The sequence below is a fragment of the Octopus bimaculoides genome, chromosome 15 (genome assembly GCF_046866305.1).
Source record: "Octopus bimaculoides isolate indiv1 chromosome 15, ASM4686630v1, whole genome shotgun sequence".
Lineage (NCBI taxonomy): Eukaryota > Metazoa > Mollusca > Cephalopoda > Octopoda > Octopodidae > Octopus > Octopus bimaculoides.
The window spans coordinates 15,128,895-15,141,394 of NC_142942.1; the positions used below are offsets into that span (position 1 = coordinate 15,128,895).

General features: G+C 37.8%; 1 protein-coding gene across 5 annotated transcripts in view; it reads right to left on the reverse strand.

The window, feature by feature from the left end:
* Positions 1-12,500, reverse strand: part of LOC106872901 (endophilin-A) — a 190,397-nt gene that overhangs the window by 90,590 nt on the left and 87,307 nt on the right. For all 5 annotated transcript variants that reach the window (XM_089363475.1, XM_089363476.1, XM_089363477.1 and 2 more), the window contains exon 2: positions 1,824-1,892. In XM_089363475.1, the coding sequence (XP_089219601.1) occupies positions 1,824-1,892 (69 nt within the window). The remainder of the gene's footprint in view (positions 1-1,823; positions 1,893-12,500) is intronic.

Genomic DNA, 12,500 nt, shown 5'->3' on the forward strand with positions numbered 1-12,500 from the left:
GAGTAGAAAATATTATTATTACTATTATTATTATGAAAGGTGATTAAGGCAGGGAGCTGGCAGAATCGTTTGCATATCGGACAAAATGCTTAGTGGCATTCTGTTTGTCTTTCTGTTCTGAGTTCAAATTCCACTGAGGTCAATTTTGCCTTTCATACTCTCAGGGTCGATGAAATAAGTAGCCAGGTCCCCAGTTTGAGAACAAATTCCTTCCTCTCTTCCTCCTTCCAACCAGCCTCAGAATCCCCATAAAGGAACCATGTGCACATCCTTAACTCACTGACCAAAAGACTAAAAATTACAAAAAAAAAAAAAAAAAAACTTCCACCAATGCCACTATTACTATAATGATGTTTGTGATAAAGTGAGTGATAGCGGTCTTAAAATAAACCTGTTATTTATCTCTCTCTCTCTCTCTCTCTCTCTCTTTTTCTAGATAACTATGATTGGAAATTGAGTTATCGATACCAATATCATGACTAATACATATTGACGTATCGAAGTGATTGGAGAATTTAATAATCAACAATAATAAATAATACTGCAACAGTTTTTAGACTTTGTGTCTGGGAGTGGAGAACAGAATTTCTCATGAGTCATAGCCGCAATGATTGTCAACGCCATCATCATCATCATTGCCATCATCATCATCACCATTGTCATCGTCGTCGTCATCACTTCCACCATGGAAGCCTCTAAGGGGTCATCCAAACATTTTAGACTGACACTTTTCTTACTTTGTGTTAACCATCATGGCTATGGCCATGCTGGAGCAGTGCTGGAAATAGCAGCCAAGTCTCACTCTTGTCACACCCTACCGTCTTCAAATGCAAGACATATTCTACAGTGTATCAAGTAGTCCAAGACATAAATATCCTTTCTAGTAAAGGCACAGGGCCTGAAACTTCAGGGAAGGGACTAGTCAACTACATCGACCCCAGTGTTTCACTGGTACTTAATTTATCAACCCCAAAAGGATGAAAGGCAAAGTCCACCTTGGCAGAATTTGAACTCAGAACATAAACACAGACGAAATGCTGCTAAGTAAATAATTGCCCAGCATGCTAATAATTCTGTCAGCTTGCCCCCTTAATCCAAGACATAAATATTCTATGACATTTAAAAAATAAGACTGGATGGTCAAGAGTGGAATGCCTCTCATCATACACCAGTAGTAAGATGTTTGCTTCCTACTCACATGGTTCTGTGCTTACAAGTAATATTATTGCTTCTTCACTGTATAATTTATTTCTTTAATTAACTTTTCTGACGCCCCCTGCATTAAATATTTTAACATTAATTTACTAATTTGCTAGTCTTGCTAAAAGTGAGTTATTTCCTCATGACACGCTCTTTTGTTGGAGGACAGGAAATATACAACAGACCACAAGATTCTTTAATTTTGTACTCAGTACATCAAAATATTCTTGTGTGGAGTTGTGTAAATGGTAAGGACCCCCTTCGGTTATGAATGACCGTGGGATTGCACCTAGAAAGTTATCCTCCGAGGCACAAGTCCAGGCAAGATTATTTATGGAAGACCAGCAGTTGCCCATGCATACCAGACACCATTGATGTTATCCAAGGGAAAGACAAAGGGGCTGATACAGCTTGGCACTTGTGACGTCGCAATTCATTTCTACAGATGAGTGAATTGTAGCAACGTGAAATAAAGTGTCTTGCTCAAGAACACAGCATGCAGCCCGGTCTGGGAATCGCACTCACTACCGCTTGACTGTGAGCTCAATGTACGTCCTCACAGAAACGAGTGTAACGGATGAGATGAAGAACTTGCTAAAGATTTGAACATTTGATCTACTTACCCTTTCCATTTCAACGAAGTCATCGTCAAGTTCTGTCCCTTTAGCACCGCCGATCTTTTCGCTCATATACTGTAAAGAAGAGAGAAAGGGAGAGAGATAAGAAAGGGTAATGACATAGTTGGATGGAGAGAGAGAGAGAGAGAAAAGGTAAAAGAGTTGTCGTGATACTGAAAGAAAAGAGAGAAAATTCGGAAGAGGCTGAAAGCGACTTTAAGACAGACAGACAGACGAAGAGATAGATAGAATGATGATGAAAAATAGAGATGGTAAAAGATGAAGGAGGATAATGAAGTTGGATGGAGATGGAAAATAGAAACTAAGATACAGAGAGAGAGAGGAGGAATGAGAGAAAGAGAACAGGAGAGAAAGAGGGGGGAGAGAGGGAAGGAGAGAAATAGAGAGGGAGTGAGAAAGGGAGAACGAGAGAGAAAGAGAGGAGAGAGAAAGAGAGAAGGAAAGAGAAAGAGATAGAAAGAGAGAGAGGGAGGGAGAGAAAGAGAAAAGGAGGGCAAGAGAAAGGGAGAGAAAGAGAAAAGGGAGAAAGAAAGAGAAATAGATGGAGAGAAAGAGAGAGGGGGAAGAGAAAGAGAGAGGGATGGAGAGAAAGAAGGAGGAAGAGAAAGAGAGAAGGAGGGAGAGAAATAGAAAGGGAGAGTAAGCGAGAGGGAGAGAAAGAAAGTGGGGAGGAGAGAAAAAGACAAAGAGAGAGACTACAAAAGACAGACAGACAGACAGACAGATACATAGAATGATGAAAAAATAACAAGAAAAAAAAACAATATGCAAGAAAGACAAGGGAAACAAAAGGTAATAATGGGAGAAATTAATTAGTTATGGCATAATTAACACGATAATAATCAGAGACAGAGAGAGAAAAGTAGATTATGAAACAAAAAAGAAGAATGCAAACAATACAAAGCCTGAGAAACAATTATACCGATAACGGGGGGGGGGGGTCTGTGTCTGTGTGTGTGCGTGCGTGTGTGTGCGTGCGTGTGTGTGTCTGTGTGTGTACTGATATGACACTTTCAGCAATCCATAACCAGCGAAAGTCCAAAGTCAATGTCAGTAAAGCGTTAAACTATACGCATGTATTGAGTTCTACACTTAGTCAACATTTGTTGCTTACATGCTTTTCTTGTTTTCTAAAAAAAAAATACTTATTTCATCCATGCTGGCATGGGTTGGATGGTTTGGCAGGAGCTGGCAAAGCCCAGGGGCCACACCGGGGTTCACAGTGTTTTTTTCTGGGGTTTCTACAGCAGGATGCGCTCCCCTAATGCCAACCACTTTACAGAGCATACTGGGTGCTTTTTATGTGACACAGGCATGTGTGTGAGGGTGTGCTGAAAAGTTCTTGGCTTTGGTAAAAGAAAATACAGGAGGATCAGTTAATTATGATTTTACTCAACATATTCCCCTCTCAGATTCACACACTTATGGCAGCAGTCCCTCAGTTTTTCTAAGCCCTGTAAAAGAACTCAGAAGGTTGGGCCTTCAGCCAGGCTTTCCACAATACCCTAGAAACCAGAAACTTGACAGCTGGCCCCTCATATATATATATTATTTTATTCTTTTACTTGTTTCAGTTATTTGACTGCGGCATTGCTGGAGCACCGCCTTTAGTCGAGCAAATCGACCCCAGGACTTATTCTTTGTAAGCCTAGTACTTATTCTATCGGTGGCACGTAAAAAGAACCATCCGAGCGTGGTCAATGCCAGCTCCTGTGCCGGCAGCACGTAAAAAGCACCCACTACACTCTCGGAGTGATTGGCATTAGGAAGGGCATCCAGCTGTAGAAATACTGCCAGATCAGACTGGAGCCTGGTGCAGCCTCCTGGCTTCCCAGACCCCAGTCGAACCGTCCAATCCATGCCAGCATGGAAAACGGATGTTAAACGATGATGATGACGATGATGAATATTGTGGATGCCAATTAACTACGCAAAATGTTAGGGAACAAAACCTAGGGGTTTCTTGTAATACATACCATTACATAATCTAAAGCAAGTTTTTTTTCGGGGATCCTTAAAAGACTGTTGTGGATATTCAATTTCCTATTTTGCTGTGTGGACCCCCCGAAAAATCTTATATGGGCCCTGGTTGAGAACCACTTATTTAGACCATGAATGTAAGATATATCCAACCTCTACCAGCATAGAAAAATGATGATGATGATGATGATGATGGTGATGATGATAAGAATGGTTATTTATGAGGGGTGGTCTGTGGGAAGGAGTAATAGGTGCATATATTAATGTTAAATTTCTAGATTCATTATTTCATCTGATAATTTTAAAGTTTATCAGATAATTGATGCCCTTAGTCACCATGTAACTGGAGTAATGAAACTATGAAGGCTAGAGTTTAACATATTAGTGCACACACACACACACATACATATATATACATACATATATATATATATATATATATATATTATATATATATTTTTATTTATTTATTTATTTATATATATATGCACACACAAATACACATGCTCATACACACATACACACACTCATATGTGTGAAAAGTTCTTGACTTTGTGGGTACCATGAAGAGGTTGGTTGGAGGCCCAACCTTTTCAGTTCTTTTACAGAGCTTAGAAAAACTGAAGGGCTGTTGGAATAAGTGTCCTCATTTTGTTTGCTGTTAACCCAACGTTTCAGCTGATATACCCTCCAGCCTTCATCAGGTGTCTTGGAGAAATTTCGAACCTGGGTTCTCATTCCTAAGGTATTTTTTGATGTTATTATATGCCCACGGGCATATGGTGTAGTGATTAAGAGCGTGGGCTACTAACCCCAAGATTCCGAGTTTGATTCCAGGCAGTGACCTGGATCATAATAATAATAATAATAATAATAATAATAGCATAAAAAAATACCCAGGTTCGAAATTTCCCCAAGACACCTGATGAAGGCTAGAGGGAATATCAGCTGAAACGTTGTGCTAACAACAATCAAGATGAGGACGAATATCCGTCAAATGTAAATAATGTAAATAATGAAATGAAGTATTTTTCTCAAGAACATAATGCACCGCTCAGTCTAGGATTCAAAAGCTCAATTTAGCAATTGTAAGTACCACTAGGCCACACACCTTCACATATACGGGAATTAGTGAATGACTAAAGAGCAGGAGTTGTGTAATCACTTTCATTTACTTACGGCTGTTTCTGCTACAAAAAACAGTGAACTCAGAGCTGAGTACTTGTGCAACATTTTATAGCTTTCTGAAGCATAAGTAAATTGACTTTTAACAACTGGTTATTAGTATCTCTAAGTGAGCTCACACACACATAAATATATATCAGTCTGTGTAAAAGTGCCTGTGCAGAGCCACATAAAAGTACCCAGCACACTCTGTAAAGGGGTTGACATTAGGAAGGGCATCCAGCCATAGAAACCATGCCAAAGCAGACTAGAGTCTGGTGCAGCCTCCCAGCTTGTCAGCTCTGGTCAAACCATCCAACCCATGATGATGATGACGATGACAATGATGATGATATATACGTACATATTCGTGTAAGTTTACAAAATTATAAATTTATTTCATGCGTCATACAATTCTTCAGAACTTATTGAAGAAAACTTATTGTTGGATTAGTAGGATAAGGGAGGCAAGTAACAAAAAAAAACCCCAAAAAAATCCCAGAAAAAGGATGGAGTGAAGATGAATGGTAAGTCCTTTGAGAAGTCTTCAAAAAACCAGGAAGAGAGAGAGACACAAAAAGAAATGTTCCTGAAGAATTAAAAATAAAAGAACATAAACTACCATAGCATCATTACTATTATTATTACTATTATTATTATTATTATTATTATTATAATAAAGATGTGTCTCAAAAAAATATATATGAAAACCTAAGTTTCTTAAGTCGTGTTTTTTAAACGAGACTTTCATAGTACATAAGCTGACTTTAGCATAAAACATAAGTATCTATCCACCTAAACCCACATGCACTTGCGGTAACTCAAATTTTAATCCGATGTTTAATTTTTAATTTTACTCTAGGCGAGATTATATTTAAATCTATTGCATGTGTCTATTTATTTATTTCATGTATTAGTAACGTATTCATTTATATATTTTTTTTCTTATAAGGTAGGATAACCCCCACCTCATCCTAATAATTATTATGTACTATTATTATTCTATTCCATGAATGTTATAACATTTACCTGTTCATTGCGGTTTATTTCATTTCTCGTAAGTTAATTTTGTTTTTTTTATGCAGGTACGTAAAAGACTAGAAGCGTGTCTATGTGCCTGCCTGTAAATATTTAAGCGTAACTATAAGGTACAAGTGTGTGCGTGTGTGTGTGTGAGTGTGTGTATGTTTATGCATATGCATATGCATACACACACACACACACACACATACATACACACACAGTGGTACAGAAGTACTTTTAACATTTAAAAGATACAAGTTTCGCTTTGTATTTTATTTTGATACGTTTTGTTTTTTGTATATTTTCAATGCTATTTTTGTTATTTCATATTTATTTTATTTGTTTCAGTCATTTGGCTGTGGCCATGCTGGAGCACCGCCTTTAGTCGAACACATCGACCCCACGACTTATTCTTTGTAAGCCTAGTACTTTTTCTATTGTTCTCTTTTGGCAAACTGCTAAGTTACAGCATTGGTTGTCAAGCAACGGTGGGGGGACAAACACAGACACACACACACACACATATATAAATAGATATATATATATATATATACATACATACATACATACACACACACGCAACAGGCTTCTTTCAGTTTCCACCTATCAAATCCACTCACAAAGCTTTGGTCGGCCTGAGGCTACAGTAGAAGAAACTTTCTTGAGGTGCCACACAGTGGGACTGAACCAGGAAGCATGTGGTTGGGAAGCAAGCTTCTTACCACATAGTCATGTCTGCACATGTATATATATATATATATATATATATATATATATATATACACACACACACACACACACACACACACACAAATATACATTTATTTTACAAATAAAGAGACTACAACAATTCCAAAAGTGTTCAGGTCCCTTCCTAACTTTCTGGTGTTTATCACAACAAGCTTTGCATAGGAGTAATCATTATCCTATTGAGTTTTCCACTCTGTTATCCACTGATGAAGGGACCACATTAATTACTTTTCTGCTGCAATGCTAGGAACACACACTTGCATCCAGAGAAGAAACTAAATATATTCAGAAGAATGCCTTATGTTTGCTATTTAATTTTCTAGTCTCCTCTCACTTAACCCTTTCGTTACTGCTTTATTTTGAGATGCTCTGTGTTTCATTCAATTACTTTAAATATAACAAAGAATTTAGTAAAATTACTTAGTTATCATTCTAGTTTTATATTTAAGAGATGGGAGAGTTCAGTATACATATATATTTTTTTCACGTCTGGCTTTACAGTCCTTCTTGTTTATTTTCACAGTTTCATTTTCCTGTCGTGTTTTCTGTTCACCACGATATTCCTCCGCATTACAAATTTAATTTGTTTCCTCGGGAAGAGCCATTCTAACAATGCGTCCTGCCCTAACTCTTTGAAACGCTTGGTTTTAGAATGGTGGCAGCTGATGAAGAAAATGTTCTCTATGTGGCCTGTGTGTTTTCTGTGCTCTGTTTATGTTCTGTTTTTCATTTTGTCCATGTTTTTTTGTGATGTCCTGTACCCAGATATGCATCTATATATACATGTAGATGTAGGTATGTACATACATGTACGTATATATGCATATACTCATTTATTATTTGTATTATTATATATATATACACACACACACACACATATATTCTCACCCATGCCAGCACAGAAGGCAGCAATTAAACGATGATGATGATGATGATGATATATAACTCCTACTATAGCTCTCTAGGTGTCACCCCACACCACTCTCAACCACAGTTACCTGCTGACTGTAATGTGTCTACCTACTTCCCCAGCCCTGCCAATCTCTCCACTCCACCCTGTTCCAATCACTCACTCTCTCTCTATCTATCTATCTATCTCACTCTCTCCCACCAGCTCTAATGATTCATTCCTACCATTACAAAATCCTATTTACCAGATTAGCCAGAAAAATCTACCATTTAAAGGATTACCCAACTTAACTGTACATTGCTGTACACATAGCTGAGTGCATATATGTATATATATACATATATATATATATATATATATAAAGACTATTCGCCAACATGTATGTATGTATGTGCATGTGTTTTTAGTTCTTAAAAACACATCACTAGAATCAAAGCTGGTAAGACATGCAACATCCCATATTATACACAGATATATATATATATATATATATATATATATATATATACACACACACACACATGCACAAATATATATACATGCATGTGAATGTATGTGTAAATACACACATACACACACATGATATAATGGTTTGAAATTTTAGCACCAGGTCAGCAGTCGTAAGTGGTGGGAGTTGGTCGATTACGTAACTCCAGTGTGCTCAACTGGTGCGTCGTTTTATCAACCTTGAAAGGATGAAAGGCAAAAGTTGGGGCCTAGTAGGATTTGAACTCAAAGCATAAAGATCCAAAAGAAATTCTGTCGGATATTCTTGTGGCAATCTAACAATTTTGCCAGCACTGCCATAAATACATAAATAAATAAATATATAAATAATAATTCTTTCCTCAATTTTTTTTTTTACCTTCGTATGCTATGCATATGTCCCTTTTTTTCTAGTGTATACTGTATTCTCCCCCCCCCCCATCCTTCACCCTTGTGGCAAATAAATGAAAGCATTATTATTATTATTATCTTTATTATTACCTCTACCTTAACGAAGGCGGAGGTATTGCTTTCAGTGATATTTGTTTGTTTGTCTAAGGACTATATATCTCAGGAACCGTTGGATGGATTCAGATGAAGCTTTCAGGGATGTTTGTCCTCGTGAGTGGCATGAACTGATTAGATTTTGGGATCGATCTGGTACCGGACAAGGATTCTGAAAAGACAGCCCAGAGCCATGAAGGGTAGAGAAAAGTCATAGATAGCCTATGCACCATAGGGAGTGAAGGGTTTATACACCATAAGGAGCGAAGGGCTTATGGATCATCTCTAACATGAACAACTGCATCCATTCACTGCCTTGGATAAATGGATAAGATGAATGAACAGATGGCCAAAATATATGATACCATACCTAACGCTTTAAACAAACAACAGACTATTTCCTGTTTATTGTTTTGGGTCTTTTTTTTTCTCTCAAGAGAGGAGGAAATTCAGGTTTTATGTATCGGGACATGAAGCCTAGCGCTAGTGACACACATTTGCATACAAAAGGTAAACATGAAACTGCGTGAACATCAGCGAGAAGTTTGAGAAGTGAGACAGACAGACAGGCAGGCAGGCAAATACAGAGACAGGCAAGCAGAGAAAGTATAAAATATGATAGGTAGCTCTTTAGACAAACAGCAGACAGACGGATCATTTAACAGTAAATATAATTCCTCTGTGTGTGTGTGTGTGTGTGTGTGTGTGTGTGGGTGAAGGGTGGGGTGACTCTCAAGCACTGCAGTTCAGTGAGTGCAATATTTTTTTTTAACTATGCCAACTAAACAGTATTCTGTGGTAGTGCATTGTGGGTAGAAGAGGGTTAAACAAACTGACCAAAATCAAAATAGTGGGGTGCATTGTGGGTAAAATGGAAATTAAATAACCAAAAATAAATAAATAAATAAATGAATAGTACAGGGAATTGTGGGTAGGAGGAGGTTAAATACTGACCAAATGAACTATTGCAGTGCATTTTGAGGGTAAGGAGTTTGAAGAAACACTATACAAGAAAAAGTGCAGTGCATTGTGGGTGGAATAGAGTTAAACACTGACTGAAAACAATCCAGTGCAGTGCATTGTGGGTAGAAGGGAAGTAAGAAATGACCAAAAAGAAAAAAAAAACAAAATGAAAAAAAAAAGAAAAAATACCAATATCATGTCTTCAGATTTTCAAGAAGGTTTCATTTTAGATTGGGAGAGTTTTTTTTATGAAGAAGCTCATCAATCTTATTAGAAGTGCAATGAGATTGAACCCTGAACCATGTGATTGGGAAGCTAACTTCTTACCACACAGCCATACCTGCACCTTATGTCTTATATATATTCTTTTACTGGTTTCAATCATGTGACTGCGGTCATGCTGGAGCACCACCCTTAGTCGAACAAATCGACCCCAGGACTTATTCTTTGTAAGCGTAGAACTTATTCTATCAGTCTCATTTGCTGAACCGCTAAGTTACGGGGACGTAAACACACCAGCATCGGTTGTCAAGCGATGTTGGGGGGGACAAACACAGACACACAAACACACATATACATATACATATATATGACGGGCTTCTTTCAGTTTCCGTCTACCAAATCCACTCACAAGGCTTTGGTCGGCCTAAAGCTATAGTAGAAGATACTTGCCCAAGGTGCCCCGCAGTGGGACTGAAACCAGAACCATGTGGTTGGTAAGCAAGCTACTTATCACACAGCCACTCCAGCATATATATATATGCACACACACACCATGTTATATATACGCACATAAACCAATGGCAGAATAAAAGTATGTATGTATGTAGATATGTATGTGTATATAATGGTATAGTTCTATACATATATTTTATTTTAACTGAGATTTTGTCCATCAGGAATTTCATACCCAAAGATCAAAGAGTGTGAAATGGGTCACAAGTATTGACCTTGATTTGTTTAAAAGTGTGTGTGTGTGTGAAGTACATCTATGCCCACACAGGTAGGTTCATGCACCCACTCATAACACACACATTATCAGGATTTTCTTTTTAACCTACCAATCAACCTATCTACCCATCTATTTCCTCCTCAACCCTATCACCCCACCATATCAAACTCGATTGGTCGATCGGTCACTCAATCAATTAATCTATGATCATCTCTTTCACAATGCAACTTAACAACTCACAGATCAGTTTCACATTGTGCAGGGTTCAAAGTTCATCTTGCGTGCCTCAATAGTAAACGTCACTCTCCTCTCTATGACAATCTCCCCCACTCTTTCAAAGTCGGCTTCTCTCCTGTCCCACCACCTTTCATGAGAGAGCATTCTTTCAGTTTGCTTTTTTTTTATTTGGTATTGTTTTTAATTCACACACACACACATCTATAATAATAAACACCAAAACAAATTTCTGTGTCAGTGTGTCACACTTTGACCCTCTCTCTCACAATTCCTCATGACAGGGTGAGAGTAATAGTAGGCATAGAGACGGTGAGGGTGGTAATAGATTGACGGTTGTGGTGGTAATGGGGAGATAGCTATAGTATGAGCTGCAGTTGTGATAGAGGCGGAGGCGACGATGATGAAGGTGGTGGTGGTGGCGGTAGCTGAGGAAGTCAGGGATGAAAGTAATAGTAAGCGATGTGAAAGACAGTGGTGATGGTGGTGGAGGGGAAGTCAAAGGTATTGATGATGGTGGCGTCAGAAGTCTGAATGGTGTGTAGGGCAGTTGTGGTGGTGGTGGTGGTGGTGGTACTGGTGATGGTTGAAAACAATCAACAAAAGAAAGAGAAAGAGAGAGGGAGAGATAAGACAGAAAACAAAATTGTACTGACCCCACCCACCCACCCGAATGAGAAGACAAAAATTCTGAATCTTCAGATTTTTTCAATATGCTAGGCCACTGGTTTTAAATTGATATTAATCAAATTAATATTCAATTTTTCATCCTAATTATTTAAATTTATATATATATATATATATATATATATATATATATATATATATACACTAGATTAAGCACATAAATGCAAAACAAGGTGGAAAAAATAGTACTGGAATACCAGAGGTAGAGTAATATGCTTTATTAAAAAGGAGCAAAAAAATCACACAAAAGCTGTTATTTTCTATAATAATTCTAAACAAAACTGTCCGACGAACAGGAACGGGAAATTCTGAGTAACAGTTTTTGTGATATTTTTGCTGCTTTTCAATAAAGTATATATATATATATATATATATATATATATATATATATATATATATATATATATATATATATATATGTGCAGTCATGGCTGTATGATAAGTAGCTTGCTCCCCAACCACATGGTTCCAGGGTCAGTCCCACTGTGTGGCACCTTGGGCAAGTGTCTTCAATTTTAGCCTTGGGCTGAACAAAGCTATGTGAATGGATTTGGTAGGCGGAAACTGAAAGAAACCAGTGATGTGTGTGTGTGCACATGTGTGTGCATGTACCTTTATCTTATACCCTTATCATGTACCCTTATTATGTACCCTTATCTTGACACATGTATGGAAGTTAAATGATGATGATGGTTTGTAATACCAAGCCATACTCGCTCAGGGGTGAAAAACCGCTGACTGTAACTTGTATGAACACAATAAGACTTGTTTTTAAAAAAAATCTCATTACTAAAGTAAGCAATGTATGCCTGGGCTTTTATGTGCGTGTATGGGTGTGTGTGTGATTGTTACACTACAAGTTACTAAGCCAGGACTAAGTTTCCTGGAAGTAGGTCATATAATCTGCAGGTCAGAATAATCCCTGCCACCCCCCACAATCATAATGTTTTCTACTCTAGGCCCAAGGCCTGAAATTTTGGGGGATGGAGGCGGGGGAGCCAGTTGATTA